This window comes from Euphorbia lathyris, chromosome 8 (assembly GCF_963576675.1).
Source record: "Euphorbia lathyris chromosome 8, ddEupLath1.1, whole genome shotgun sequence".
NCBI lineage: Eukaryota > Viridiplantae > Streptophyta > Magnoliopsida > Malpighiales > Euphorbiaceae > Euphorbia > Euphorbia lathyris.
Window position 1 is genome coordinate 51604205 of NC_088917.1, and position 16544 is coordinate 51620748.

At 33.2% G+C, this 16544-nt stretch overlaps 1 protein-coding gene across 1 annotated transcript in view; it reads left to right on the forward strand.

The window, feature by feature from the left end:
- LOC136204174 (protein ENHANCED DISEASE RESISTANCE 2-like) overlaps positions 1–13907 on the forward strand; it is a 39008-nt gene extending 25101 nt beyond the window's left edge. The window contains exons 13-22 of the mRNA XM_065995372.1: positions 560–730; positions 2323–2519; positions 2747–2813; positions 3649–3821; positions 4779–4880; positions 5374–5421; positions 8491–8634; positions 8738–8833; positions 13227–13328; positions 13579–13907. Coding sequence (XP_065851444.1) covers positions 560–730; positions 2323–2519; positions 2747–2813; positions 3649–3821; positions 4779–4880; positions 5374–5421; positions 8491–8634; positions 8738–8833; positions 13227–13328; positions 13579–13671 — 1193 coding nt within the window. The 3' untranslated portion in view covers positions 13672–13907. The remainder of the gene's footprint in view (positions 1–559; positions 731–2322; positions 2520–2746; positions 2814–3648; positions 3822–4778; positions 4881–5373; positions 5422–8490; positions 8635–8737; positions 8834–13226; positions 13329–13578) is intronic.
- The last annotated feature ends 2637 nt before the right edge of the window (positions 13908–16544 follow it).

Consider the following 16544-nt stretch of genomic DNA (forward strand, 5'->3'; position numbering starts at 1 on the left):
CGCTGTATATTAGGGTTATGAACCATTTTTTGGGCTCCCACCTACAAGCTTGTTACTTTTTGGCCGAGCACTGTATTTTTTGGTTGAGCGCTGCAAATAGGATCTGAATGTTTAAACCTACACATGCGGTGATAATCAATACTTGAAGAGATTTCATTTGTAAACATCTATAATTTTGTACATCACTAACTGCTTGTCAAGACTTTTGCACATTGTATCACTTATTCTGTTAGATTTCATCTGATTATCAAATTGTTGTGGCGAAATTTAAGTTCCTATTTGTAATATTTGCTACAAATTATATATTGGTTTGTTTCTTCCATCCATATTATGTTCTCTTGATGAATGCTTATGTGCATATAAGGTTCTTTTGACCAGTCAACTTTGCTCATAATTATTTGCTTTTCATTTTGCTTCTTATTTGCCTAGGAAAATTAAAGTAAGCAATTGATATTTGATATTGAAAGCTTCTTAAAATTCAAGAGCGTTTATTAACTTGGTATGTTTTATTTTGACTTTTCCTTTTTGTTTCTTTGTATTCCACAATTGTGACCTTTAGCTTCTACTTGGGAGATTAGAAATTTGAACACACCCATGGGTTCAAATTCCATGAAATGCATTCTGACACAAACGTTAGAGATACATGATAAAGGATGGTTTGGATGGAAGACAAATCATAGCTCAAAGTTTGAAAAGACTATTCCTTATGCACTATTGTCACAAGTAGCAGGTTTGTTCAAATTTTTATTCTTCCTGATTAAGCTTTTATATTATTAGAATCTAATGTTTGAAAGGTTAAGCATTGGTTGCATTTGGGACCAAACTGGTTATACAAAATTCTGTAAAAATAGTAAGGGCATGATCAACCAAGTTATGATTTTGGTCTTGAGAGTTACAAAAACTAGTATGTCTTTGTATCATAATTTTTCATTTATGCAAAATAAATTGGTTAAGTTAAACAAATTACATTTTTGTTTGCAACTTATAGTTTCATGAAGGGAGCTTTATGTGTTTGTCATCCTTAATTTTGTGCAGTAACATAGGTCTCTGTTTTGTTGCCTAGCTAGGAAGTATTCAGTGCCAGAACGTGAGGCTATTTCCACTACAATTCGCTTGATTTTCCTTTGTATTGAGAAAAATTTATTTTGGCCAAGTTTTCTGAGCTTTCCAAACACACACACACACACACAAGTCATAGCAAATATTATGCTCAAAATATTTTTCTGCCAAACAAGAAAGGGATGATCTACTTAAAATCCGTCAGAAATTATTTTGTTGCAAGTAGAATACATCTAGAATTTCTTTTACTTATTCTATCCAAATGGCCAATAAGAACTTTGAAAAAAGGAACCTAATATTTTTTGCTGTCACTTTGCAAGATAACTACATGAAACAGGATATATAATGGCGGTTCTCTTTGAGTGCAAAGGCTAGCGCTGATAGTTAATGGAAGTTTGGGTTATCTATTTGATTCACTTATAGTTTCCTTTTGCCTCTTTTAGTTTAATTATGAGTAAGAACAATTCTCTTGGACAAGCAGCAGAAATTTTTTCTCCTTGAAAATGAATACTTTTCTTTTGGTAAAAAATTTCTTTATGTACCATAATTCTGGAATTTTTTTTGCCTTTCTAAAAGAACAGGTCTAGTTGGTTCAATTCAATTATATCAATATGTGGTTTTGTCTGGCCTTGTGAGTTGTAGGGCAGATTGTTTTGCTGAATAAATTCCAATCAACTGCCAAAATTTTCAATCGCAAAACATTTTCTTTTGGGGCTTGTTTTCTCATCTTACTGATTAATTATTAAATCGGCCAATGAAGTGGAAGCACGGGCCAAATCAGTCCATAAAATAAAAAAGGACCAACTCGGCTTATCACTTGGCTATTTATTGACCACATTGATTCATGCGCGTGTCTCACAAGGAAAAAAAAGAGGATGTTTGACTTGCCCGAGTTTTAGAAAGTATAGATGGATTGAGTTGAGTGTTTTTCGACTTTATGGATTTGATCCTGTGCTCTATTGCATGGCACAGTTTTGGTATTTAATCATCTTAACGGTTGCTGCTTTGAGAATTCAGACTGGAATGTAAAACCTTCCTGTTAAATTGTATGTTTAGCTAGCTGAACCAGTTTATTTTATTTTGTCTTGTCAAAGGAAATATAATTAAGAATTTTAATTATGAATCAATATATTAGAAATTTTTTGGGGACATATTCAATAGTTATTTCTTCGGGTGATATTCAAAGAAAATATGACCTGTATATAAAATCTTTCCATGAATGGAAGAGACAATCATTGTGACTTATTGCTTATTGTTATTCAGCTCTGAAGGAATATATTGAAGCAAACCCTGCATTGAAATCTAAATATGCCACAACAGTTTTGCAATCGAGAAATTCTGATGATTCATCGTCTAGTGTATATGAGGATTCAGACGTGAATGATGAGTTCTACGATGCGATTTCTGCTGATTCATCATCAGAAGAAGAGAGCGATGATGAAGACCAATCACCCAATCAGGTTGTTCTTTAATATATATTTAGTTCTTATCTATCAGGGAGACTTTTACTACTTTGATGAGCTATAGTTCCTTGTTTGACCTGCTGCGGAGTAGCATCTACAAAATGTGGAGCACTGGATCGTTGGTTAACTAACATGTCATAATAACATTGAACACATCTCATTTGTATATATATGGTAATCAAAATTTGATTGATCTCTCAAATAAAAGCTGCTTTGTGGAGCAGGAGAAGAAAGTGAAATTGAAGAATGTTTCATGGGCCATTGCAAGCTTAAATGTGAAGCGAACTTCAGGTCATTTTGTGCTTGATTCATTTAATACTTATTGTTTATGCAATGGGATATAACATCTGTAAAGGTCTAACGTTACTGTTTCTTTTGCATTGTCTGTATTCTGGGTTTGAACGTCATAAACTCCTAAAACTGTAAGGGGGAAAGGCTTGGACACTGGACCCCATTCAAATATGGATTTTTTTTTTCTCTTTGACTTGCTTTTTTAGGAAAACTATATCCTAATAGAATGCAAAAAGAGCACCTTTTTATGAAAATGGAATTGTACATAAGGATTTCGGTAATGTGTTTTGCTTGTTTTGGTCTTGCTTTATTAGGAAAATTATATCCTAATAGAATGCAAAGAGAGCACCATTTTATGAAAATGTAATTGTAGGTAAGCATTTCGGTAATGTGTTTGCTTGTTTGAAGAATCTTGATTGTTTAGAAGAGGAGTTGAGTTATCTGCTGTAACCAAATCTTTAAAAAAAAAAAAATTAGAAATATTGGTTGTTGAACTTCAATAATTGAGTTGAGACAGTAACAGTGGGTAGTTCCTCCTATAAGAAATATGATATATATATATATAATCAGTAAAGGAGTTATATGGTTTGAAGAGAGAAAACCATTAACATATTTTTGGACTAACAGATCAAAGCTATGACTAACTTATTTTTGGATGGTTTTTAACGGGAGAGACTAAACTGTTGACTGGAACATAACTTGGGAATCTTGTAATGTATCCTAATTGAGTACTGACTAGTGTAATAGGTAAAAAATCAGGAACTAATAAATTATTTACCCGTACTTTTATTCCTTTTCTATGTTCCATTTTTGTACTAAACTATTGTTGATGCAGTTGATGCAAACAAGGTGTTGGATCCCAATGTTCCTCCAATAAATGTTGATCTAAGTCATTTCCAAGGTTCCTTGCGCAAAGGAACGGATGAGATAGACTCAGATTGTTGGACTTCTCCCAGTGGCACAGGATTTATGATAAGAGGGAAGACTTACCTAAAGGATAATTCTAAGGTTTATTTTTCTTTCTGAAATATTTCTTTGTGGCAACTATTTTATTACGAAAATCAAATGGTTGTTTTTCTCTTAAACATTAGTTTATGGTATGTTCTGCATCCAATCTATGTTTTCTTTTCTCTTACATATTTGTGCTTCTGAGTTTTCTTCGTTTCCTCAATGAGATCTGTATTTTTGAGGAACCTAAAATTATTGATGTGTTATATTGTATTCTAGAAACTTCCCATTTTTGTATTTCATCTAACGAACTTTTTTTTTTTTGCTTTCTTTTTTCTTTTAGTACTGCTGTACTTGTTAGAAACTCCATATTTCTTTGTAAATTGCATATTGCACCTATTTGTTATTTGTGCTGCATCTCTTAGGCCTCTTATAACTCTCATATATTTGCAATAATGTTTGTTTACTTATTGAATTAACATGATTATCAGGAATAATTTTGTCTGTTAATTATCTCGTATTCTTCATGCTATAATGTTAATCATGTGTAGTTTCTATCATGACATGTGGTTGAGCAGAATATGACACTTTGTAATTCAGTTCATATGCTTTAAATACAATTGAGATTCATTCTTTTATTGTTAACAAAAATATTTTAGAGGATTTTGTTCTCGAATGCAACAAATTTGTAACATGCTCGGTTTGAGTTTTTTCTTAGTTTTGACATGGCACTGGCTTTCTTTCACGCTACTTAATTATGTGTAGTTTTCCATTCTGACATGTAGTTGAGCAAAAAATGCCACTTTGCTAATTAAGTTCATATGCTTTAAATACAATCAAGATGCATCCTTTTAGTGTTAACAAAAACATTTTAGAGGATTTGTAACAAAAACATTTTAGAGGATTTGTTCTTGAATGCAACAATTTTACAACATGCTTTGTTTGAGTTTTTTTCTTAATTTTTGACATGGCATTGGCTTTGTCTTATTTTCACAGTCAATCTTTTACTGGTTTTAGGTAATGGGGGGGGATCCTCTTCTCAAGCTTGTAGCTGTTGATTGGTTAAAAGTTGATAGTCCTGTGGGTAAAATAGCATTACATCCTAAGTGTCTAGTACAGGTAATATGACATTTATTTTCTTAGGCTATTGCTTGTAATTTGTTACATCTTGTACCATCTTAAAATCACCATAAGAATGATATCTAGTAGAATAACTTGCTTGATGATATTGCTTTTGGGAACTGAAAAATACTTCTTCTTAAATGCGGTTTGCTGCCAAATGTCATATAGCGGAAACTTCAAAAGTACTTTTCCTTTGGTGCTTTGACACTTAATGGATATAGTTTTTTCTTTGGCTTCAAAAAGGGTACCTTATAAAATGGATAAAAAGTTTTTTTTTTTTTTTTTTTTTTCAATAGCATTCAATGTGCATATATATGCACAAGTGTAATTGGTCTAAACTAGGAAAGAGAATCAATCAATCCCTACAATTAAACCTCTAACCAGTAATAGCCACCATTCAGGTTGGAGCATAAGTATTAATCATGTTTAAATTGTGTTGTATTGTATATTTTGGCAAGTTCCTAATAAATTAACTGTGCCTTAATTTCAGACAGAGGCTGGAAAAAATCTCCCATTTATCCTTGTCATCAATCTCCAGGTACATAGATGAATTCCTTTCATATCCTTCAATTTGATATTTTTTTGTATAACGCGAATGAAAATAGAAAATGTGAATAAGGTCCTTGTAGAAATTTAGCTAGACTCTAAGTTTTTCTTTATAATATATGAGGTCTTTAGTGTTTACTTGATATTGTAAATGTTGCCCTATTTTCATAATTCATAAAGCTTTTAGAATGAAGACTTGTTCTGGAAGTGAACATAAAGTATTATCATCTTCTCTAGTTTTTTTTTTTTTTTTTTTTTTTTTGTGGTCTTAATTTTCCTTGCCCATAATGCTAAAACTGCTAAAAAAATTAAGAGCTAAATTTACTTTTTAACTATTAAATTGTAAAATTATGGCTTTTGTTTTAATGAATTTATTTATTTGGATAATTTGTATTTTGTTAATCGCATTCAAACATTATAAAGGCATAAAGTTAAATTTTGATGACGCATAAAGTTAAATTTTGATGACAAAATTTAATATCCTGTAACTAAATACATGTTCAGTTTAAAAGCCAAGCTTTGAACTTATCCAATTAAGATGATTTTAGTTTAGTTGAAAATTTCAAGTGATACCATATCTTTGTTAATCATTATCAATCTTAAAATTATAAAGAAGTTTTTAACTATAAGTACCAAAACAGATTATCAAACACTCCTTTAGTTAGCATAAAAATTAGGTATATAATATATACCTCTCTAAGGTCAAGGCATATTACACTAGTAACTCGTGTTTTTCCAACTCTAATTCACACCTTCCTACATTTTGATTCCACACACTAAAACCTCCTTCAGTCCTTTTGAGTGATATGAGTTTACTGGGAATTGAGGAAAATCTGGTAGTGGATAGGACGGAGTGGAGGGAGCGAATTTGTGTCGCTGACACGACTTGATTTCACGGTTTTATATGATGGTTCATGTTAGCCGACCCCGAATCATTTCGGGACTAAGGCTTTGTTGTTGTTGTTGTATGTTCAACTTGATGCCATGAGCAACAATGTAAAGCTATTTTAAGACAAAATTGCCTTCTTTTTTCACTTTACCTTTTTTTCTCCATTTACTGTTTCTCCATGATGGGAACCCATTAAGTGTGAGGGGTTGTACAATAAATTCTATCGCAGTTGTTCAAATATCTTCCCTCGCATATCTGTTGAAAAATAAGCCTTCTTCTATTTGGACAAATGCCCAATTGAAATATATATATATATGTGAGTGTATGTGTAGGAAGTATGAGATAAAAGGCTAAAAGATATTGACCGTTGACCACTAAAAAGCTTTTAAACTTTCCTTGTAATATTATGATGCTAGATTTCTGCTTTAGTTTATCCAATCATGTCTGCTATTATTTTCTCCCTTTTGTAGAATTTGGATTTTGTGCAATGGATATTTTCCATTTACTTATGTACTTTCTTGTTTTTCTGTATCATTTTCAAGTATCCAACTGCCAACCTCTCCACTTCATGAAAAAATAGTCTGTCTCTTAACCATTATGTAGATTTCATAGATGGATCGAGGGTCAGACCTAACCTTCTTGGGGGAAGCTTTGGTCCTAAATTTGCATGCAATTTTCTTTTGCAATGGAACTTGCAGTTTGTCAAGGAACCAATTGAACCAAAAGTTTAAGCTGATAGTTAAGGCCCACGATTAGTTTTTTTTATTATTATTTCTGAAACTACCCCCTCACACGAATGTCCCATGGACTTGAAGTGTATACAACAAAAACTCATCTTTCTGTGTTGAAAATCCATCAATAAATGGGGTTGTCACTATTCGAACTCTCGACCACTTGGTCTAAGAGACTCTGATTCCGTGTAAACATAGAAAAAGGGAGAAATATGTTTTATGTTCCCTTTCTGACACAGTTCTTATCTCTTTGTCATTTTTATCGTTCAAACAGTAGTGCTTCATTAATAACATCACCTGCTATTTGTTTTCCTCAAGTAGTTTGGTCTGCCAACAGAAACAATCCTATTTGAATCAATTGTACCTTGCAAGTCACTTTAAATGGAAATTTTTTCCTGAAAGATGTGGATGGAACTTGGTCCACAAATACTACCTGCAAGTTGCACTTCCTGCAAATTTGTTGCAGGCTTAAATTTTACTGAAATGGGAAACCTTGTGGCTTGTGCTTTAAATGAAAGAGCAAAGTGAAATTTCAGAAGATATATTTGACGACTTGTAACTTTCTTACATGTTGGTTCAAGTATTTAATAGAAATTTCAGAATTGTGTGAAAATTATTTTATTAATTTGTTTATATGTATGATATCTTGTGATTGCAATTTTTTTTTTCTGAAATAATGATTGAATTGTTTTAGGACCTAATACACTATTTTGTAAGATTTGACAAAAGATTATAGACATTATGCATGCCTTGTACAGAAACTGGCTTCAATGTTTCAAATAATTTGTGTTATTGGGTAAAAGGCAATTTATGTGTGCAGTAGTTGCACCAATATTGGTGACTAAGTGACCTTTAGTGATTGGGTGTGTCAAGGAAAAATTGCAATTCAATCTTCTATTAAAGCCTAAAAGTTTTTTGAGGAAGGGAAAGAAAGGATTGGGTAACAGTTTTTGAATGTCAAATTTGCATTGCTGACTGATTCCCCATATATAACCTCTATTTACAATCAGCTGAGCTTTAGTCCTAAACTAGCTGTTCCAGTTACATGAGTCCTTGTTCATTTAGTCCCTGTGGCTTATGCTAAAGTATATCTACATTTCTAGGATGATTTTTAGGAATAACATTGTATTTACTCTATTCGAAGCCGTACGACATTCCTGTATGTAACAATAATCTTCAAGGTTAATTTATTCACATAAAGATATATGAAGGTAACTTGGAAAATATAAATTAGCAGTTGAGTAGCCTAAACAAAGTAGCTTTTTTATCTTACATTGCTATGCTAATTGAAGCGAAGAAGACATTTTTATTCTAATACTGTTGATAAATTAAACAAACTAATATTGTTAACTGTATATTCTTAGATAATTCTTTGGTGGAAGAAGTTTCATCTACTTTGTAAGGAACAATATTATATGTCATGTTTCTTTTTCCCCTTCAGATTCCAGCAAAACCAAACTACAGTTTGGTACTCTATTATGCTGCGGAAAGGCCAGTAAATAACAGTTCTTTGTTGGGTAAATTTATTGATGGGTCAGACATGTTTAGAGATTCGAGATTTAAACTTATTCCGAGTATAATCGAGGTATCGAATATATTTCAATATGATAATTGTAAAATATGTCAATGGTTTTTCCTCATTTTCCTTTTGATGGTGTACTAGCTCATTTTATCTTCTAAATTGCCAGGGATATTGGATGGTCAAGCGTGCAGTTGGGACCAAAGCTTGCCTTCTGGGGAAAGCTGTAACCTGCAACTACCTCAGACAAGACAACTTTCTGGAGGTAATATATATTATTCCGTTATTCTCATAAAATGCTTGCTAGTTGTCTCTTTTAGCATTTTTATATTCGTACTATGATTATTTATTGGCATCATTATTTTGGGAATTAAGATAATGGATTGGATTTTACTTTATTTTCCAAATGATTTCTAGGATTTGAGTGGAAGGACTGCTTGGATAAGAAGAAAATTGTTTCTCTCCTTCCTATGCTTCCTAGGATATGGCCCTTTCATCATTTTGCCCCCTCTAATCATAACATTAAACTGCATATTACAAGTTTGTCTTGCATAGTATTCAAGAGTGAACTTATTGGAAATTGTTTCTATTTTGTGTAAGCAATGGTTTTGAGGAGAATTTCATATATTATCATTGAAGAAAGTCTAGAGACAACTATATACAACCCTAATCCACCTGCATACATCGATACATGGAAATAATTCTATTATATAAGGAAATGTATATTATAATTATAGCTCATGACAAGTTACGCTCCCCTCTACTTGGAGCACAAATATTGATCATGCCAACTTGCTATAAAGATATACCGACCTATTTCCTACACAACTACGGAAAGGCCTTAGTAAACAGTAAAGACATCAGCTAACTCATCTTATCTTCGCACATGTTTTGGTATTAACTTTTCTCGAACAAAATGGTAATCTATTTCTATATGCTAAGTTCTTTCTTGAATACATGATTGTTATAAATAATCAATATGAATAATTGCTTCAGTGTCCACACCGCAAGTTCATTTGTTGAGATTGAACAATCCAATTTCTTTAAGTAAATGATGTTGCAACATAGGTTCAAAATAATATGGGCCATAAATAAAAATAATATGGTATCCTTAGCACCTGCCTTTAGTATATATGAAGCCTTCAGTTTTGCAGAGACCGTATTATTGATATAAGATACCATGCCATGGTGCACCTTTAGATATTATAGTATGTGAGTCAGCATTCCGATGAAGTTCTAAGAGATGATATGATATCCCCAACACTCATTGGAAAAGCAATATTGGGACGAGTTATTATGAGGTAGTTCAATTTCTTAACAATTCTCCTATATTATTTTGGATCATCAAGTAGGACTGCTATTGAGCTTTTATATTCAATTCGGCATCATAGTCTTGCTTTAATCAGAATAGCTTGAATCCGGAAGATGTTTTCTTTGAGATAGACGAATTCCCTGTGCTGCTGCTTTGAGATACCTCAATTCCTAAGAAGTATTTCATAGAACTCTTTTATTTAAAACCTGATGCCAAGAAAACTTTCCAGTCTTCTATCTCACCTCACATCTACTAGTTGTTACTATATCATCTGTATTATTGACAGCTAGCAAAACGCACCTAGAGCCAGATGATTTAAAGAAAGAAATAGCATAAGCACATATATGTTTACCTTTGCAAAGAGCAAGAGAAAAGTCAAGGATATGATTAGGTGGTGGTGTAGAATCTAGAGACGAAGCAACAATTGAAGGGGGTCATGTCGAGCTGGAGGTGCTTTTGTAGAGGGCTGAAAATGACAATAATGAACCTATCTAACAACACAATGAGGTGATGGGAAGGTCTCATACCTAATTAAAAGAAACCAAAATCATCACAAGATTCACTAATAGGAGGAGGTTGAAAGGAGCCAAAAGAGATTGGGGTCTCAAAGAAAGTAATAAGTCGACATTAGATACTATCCTAAGAAATCAGAGTAGCTTCAACAAGTTTTTTGTTGGTGCGAGCATAGTTCTGAAAGGCGCAAGGCTCAGACGCAATCGACACAAGGCGCACCAAAACAAAATAACATATAAAATTATAAATAACAACACTTAACATTTATAAAATGACACAAATAGTCAAATAACAACAATCTTAATCATAAAATGCATGAGATAAATTCTAATTAACTACTAAAACATAAATTCATAATAAAATTTAAAGGGTAAAGTTCAAATAAAACCCCCGTGGTTTCACTAATTTTCAGATAAAGGACTGTGGTTTACTTTTTGTCAAAACGAGGATTGAGGTTTTTAACTTTAACAAAATAAAGACTTTTTCGATTGATACTATTAAAATCACCTTTGACGACTTCAAAAATGACATATTTTAAGAACTACTAATATTCTAAGCAACTTTAATTCTTCAACTTTTTTTATTTTGAGATTGTTTAGATGATGTTTGGTAAAGAGAGAGAAAGTTAATGTTTAGAGAGAGAAAGTTCCAAAAAAGATGATTTTCGAAAATCGAAAATGTAGTTCCATAGAAAATATGACATTGAACAACTTTAATTCTTGAAAATTTTCATTTTTAGGTCGTTAAAGATGGTTTTAATAGCATTAATCCAAGTTTGAAACCTCAATCATTGTTTTGACAAAAAGTAAACCACAGTCTTTTATCTGAAAATTAGTGAAACCACATGGGTTTTATTTGAACTTTACCCAAATTTAAATCTAAAGAACAAAATTCAGTTTCAACTAAACACTAAATAACTACTTTTCCTCAAAGGAAGACTGAACTCTTTAGTCTTTATAGTCCCGATTCATCATCAATGGAGGAGAAGCTGCTAATTTTTTTTTTTTTGTGTTTTCTGTCCTTTAGAATCGCAGCTCTTTTTTTTCTTTTTCCAACTTACTCTGAGCACTTCATCATAAAGACTTTCTACGGCTGTGATTAGAAGCTTAAAAAACACTACAATTGCATCTAGGCGTACCTCACTCAAGGCGCGTGCCTGGCTGATATCACCCGCCTCACATACAGAGAGACGCTGACTCCTGAGCCTTGCCCGAGGCATGCCTTTAACAACTATGGGTGCGAGTAACCATAAAGACACTTAAGTGATTTAAGTTCAAGTTTACAAACCTGAGACCTCATGTCCTGAACAAATCAAGTACACCCAAGCATTCCAAGAGCAAGGGAAAATGATTGAGAAGGAAAAAGAAAAGTTATCTGACCATTAAGAAGGGAGAGCCATATGATCAATAAAAAACAGGCATACAGAATAAGTTATCCCAAAATTCTTTAGACCTACATATGCAACATATATGCTCTGACAACTTGTAGTAAATGACGGATTCTTTCTCTAGGTCACTGTCACTCTACTTTGTTGTGTGGGGGTAACAATACAAGAGGACTAATGAAAAATTCCATGTAAGACATAGGCAGTAAAATATGATGAAAAATATTTTATAACATTATTGCTTCTTAACTCACTGATTTGTTAAATTGCGTTTGGATAAACATGAAAAGAACACAGGTTTATAGGGTAACACCAGGTCGAGAAAAATGAAAACTTGACATCAATTAAATAGGACAAGGACCCCCATACATCATATTGTATGGAATTAAAAGCAGGCTTAACCCGTTTATTCACTTGGTGGACAAGATATCTGGTGATGTTTTGTTAATTGATAGGATTCAAACTCTAATTTAGAATGCTGCTTGAGAGCAGGCGAAGCTTCTATATTATGGGACAGATGGCCAAAGCGAAAATGAGTTGAAGAATGGAGGAACAGGCACTAGTACGTGCCCTTCAGGTTGAAATTGACACAAGACTTGAATTAAGAACATAAAATCCATTGGACACTGTCCGCTTACCAAGAATCTGCTTTGACTCATGATCGTGAAAACTACGATGATATGGGGGGAAGGGGAATTGAGACAAGCATAAACTAGAGGATAAACTTAATAGAATGTGTTTTTGGGTGTGTTTGAAAATCAAGTACAGAAATAGTTGACTTATCAGTGGTTTGAGACTGCTGAATGATGGGAGGGAAATGCAAAAAGTTCCAAACACAGTAAACGAGATCACCAGGTATAGGGCCAGTTGAGCTTGGCATTACAAGTTTGACGTTTCTCTATGTGAAACCAGCACTTGAAGGACAACAGTTCTCCAACGGATTGAACACGGACAGGAGAGAGCTGCTCGTTTATTTAGAACCGAGGCAAGGACTGCCTCCGGTTTGTCCTGGGAGACTGCTGGTTGGGATGAAATTGCCACATGTCCACCGTATAGGCCTTCTCAATTCCCATGCTTGGAGCAGAATAATTGTGGCTGGTTCTTCCTTCCATAGGACCAGGCATGGACAAACTTCTTCCTACTTGGCGGTTTTCTCCAATGACGCTTGCAAATTTATAGGAATGTCCAGCGATTTTAATCTTTATTCTTTCTGCTGTGCTGATAAAAAAAAATTAATACGTATGGTGGAAAGATATTTTGTTTCAGTTTCACGACTCCACTGTTCACATGTAGAGCAGAATGCACTGATTTTTAGGTGACATTCCAGTCATTCAGATTGTATTATTTGTTTTTGCTGAGAGACAAGTTTTCAGTGCATAATTCATTGTTATCCTGAAGCTTGCTAATTGTTAAATTTAATTTATTAAACTGCTAAACTCTATCATGCAGATTGATGTAGATATTGGATCATCTTCTGTAGCAAGGGGTGTCATTGGCCTTGTACTTGGATATGTCACAAGCTTAGTTGTTGATCTTGCAATTTTGGTAGAGGTCTGTTATTATTATCATTATTAATGTTCAGACATGTTTTCTTCTGGTCCCAAAATGCATGCACTAAATTTCATATCCATGTTTTCTTGTATTTGGATCATGTCACACCTGAAGAAATAATTTATGTAAACATCTTATGTGAGGAAAGGCCCCCTTAAAGCAAGACTGCGCCAAATTACTATATTATTTGCACTATACACTGAAATAAAAAGACAAGTGAGATTCTCATTAGTAGCTGCTACATGTGCAGGCAACAGAAGAGGAAGAGTTGCCCGAGTTTATTCTCGGCACTGTCCGGCTCAGTCGACTAAAGCCTGAGTCTGCTATGTCGTTGGAGGTTTAGTTGTTTTCATTCATCATAATTGTTTAATCATCGTGGAATCATCTATATATGATCAATACAATACTATTGCTTAGTCAGGCTGAGGCATCATAGCTCCAGATTTTGCTATACATTTGGAATATTAGATCATATGGGTCATTTGACTGAGATGTGCAAAACAATTATCTAGAGAAAGAAGATATATGTAAAACTTGTTAAAATGCTCTTATTAATGAATGATTTAGTTACAATATGTATTTATTCGAGCCTTGTAATCTACTAGAAGCAAAATACAATTTGACTACTTCCTACAATCTGTGGGCAGCACTTGCCACATCAGATTCTGTTACAAATAGAATTTCTTCAACTAAATCTTCTTGCTTTTGTCCTCTACATCTGCAACTAGGATAGTAAACCTTTTGCATAGCAGGAAGACAAACTGCTTTCCTTCAAGCTGAAGATTGCAGATTTAGAAATCCTAGCTTTAATATCATTGATTGCAAGCGAGGACCAGACAATGCTTTACTTAGAAAATCTGCTAGTTGTTCATTAGTATTAACGGTCAAAAGTTAGATGTTCAACCGGGATTTATCTAGGATTCAAAAAATGATGTGAAAGATTATATTTTTATTTACATTTAACCTTATAATATATTATTAATAAGATTGTTTCCTTAATACCAATTCATGATGGTATATTTTAAAGTATCAAATTAACAAAATTATATATATATATGTATATATATATATAAAAATATATACTTTTTAAATAGTTATTGATAACAAGCGGATAATCGATTTTTTAGAGGAAGGAAACTCTAGCCGAACATCTTGAGGAGACTCAGTGAAAGACCTAGAAAAGGGCAATCGCACAACGGTCGAAGGTCCTAGGCCTGTATATCATAGGCCTGTGATCTATACATGCAGTTATAGGCAAAGTGGGGTCACATAGTCTCACCAAGCGTTCAGAGTTTGAGATTGAGATGCGGATACAAATCATGTTTTTATCGGATATACATCTTGAATGCTGGCCCCAAGTAAGAGTCTTATTTTACAGATTCTATTATCTGGATCCAAAATTTCTCCATTTATCTAAGTAAAAAAAACGTTTTATGCTGGAAACATTAAGGATAAAATTTTACAATTTCTTACGGTAGGGATATATTTATACTTTTCAAAAAGATGTTAAGAGATAAATTTAGATCTTACTCCTAAAATTTATTAAGAAATAATTTGGCAAAGGAAAAGGAAATGTTATTGATGTGTGATAATCGGAGATGAGTTTTTTTGGGTCCTTTCGATGCTTGAGAGATAAGATGGAAAAATGACCAAGGAAGGGTCGGGGATCGACGACCTAACTTAGGTACGTATGTCTGCAAAGCTAAAGGAGAATGGTACTGAAAAGTATGTAGTTGAAATGAGTAAGAAGATTGTTCCCGTTTAATGTACTGTTACCTTTTCATTATAGGAGGATTGAATTACGTGACCTAAATGAGCTGGAGCCCACGTGGTACTTGCTCAATGATGAAGGTCAACTGTCAACTTGAAACAGTTGTACCGGTCGTAACTGTGGTTCCTTAAATCAACATGTAAGACTCTAGGTAGAATGTGCATGACCTTGAGGTCTTTCTTAACTGGTCAACGTGGCGCTGGTGGTTACCGTTCAGGGGAGAAACTTCTCATTGGAACACGTGTGATACGATTAGTTGTGTATGATGTAAGTTATGCAAACAAGAGTGCAATTGACAACTTCGGTAACATGTTATCATCTTATCCATTTGAGTTACTTCACAATAGTATCTACAGTAAAACCTCCATATAAGAATACCATATATATCTCTAATTTATTATAAAAAAAATTGGTTTCAATTTGGACCGATTATAAATAAGAATAACCTCAAAAATGTTATTTGTTATGCATTTTTAAAGTCCCACATTAAAAATTATATCTCTATATAGTAATAATTATATTTAAAGGTTCAAATTAAATTTATAGGATTACATTTAGCCATAAAAATTATTGCAATTATCTATGAGTTGGAAATAAAATTCTAACTTGAAAGTCTAAGGGGGTGTTTGGGTGCTCCTTTTCGTGTTCTTGTTTGCCTTTTCAGTTCGAAATGGAGAGTTTTAGTTGTTTGGTTAGTGACATTCCTGTTTGCATTTTAGACTTGAAAAGCAATATTATGTGTTTGGTTAGTGACTTTCTGTTTGCTTTTTACACCTGAAAATCAGCTTTTTACAAAAGCAGAGAATCTCTGCTTTTTGGAAAAGCAGTTTTTTCCAACAGCAAACAGCAAACCGTAACAGCAAACAACAACTAGCAACAGCAAACAACAAACAGTATGTAAAACCAACGGGCCCTAAATAGTCTAAATATTTAATATTTTTCATCTATGTTTATATTTACCCATGAAACTCTTACAATCATCTATATGTTGGAAACACAAACTCTAACTTGAAAGTTTAAATATTTAATTTGTTTCATTAATGTTTATTGTTTTATCTTATTATATGTAAACTATGGTTTTAAAAATCGGACCAAACTGGTCAATCGGACCAGTTTAACCACAAACTGACCAGACATCCAATCTGGTTATACTACTTTGGGGTCAATATTAATGATTTCATTTGAACCGAAGAAAACCGACAAACCAAAATCAACTCAATGAACTGGTTTCACTCCAGATTTTACTAAACAAAAAAAATATTTTAGTACTAAAAGTATTATGGTAAAGGCTAATTTTTTTTTTTAATGAAAGATTGGGACGCGATTAAGAGGTTAGACATCCCAACTAGGTTGGTACCCCTAACGCACTTAACCAACCCTGAATATTATTAATAAAAAAAGAAAATTACAAAAGGGGGAGAAAATTAAAGGAAACGAATATGAGC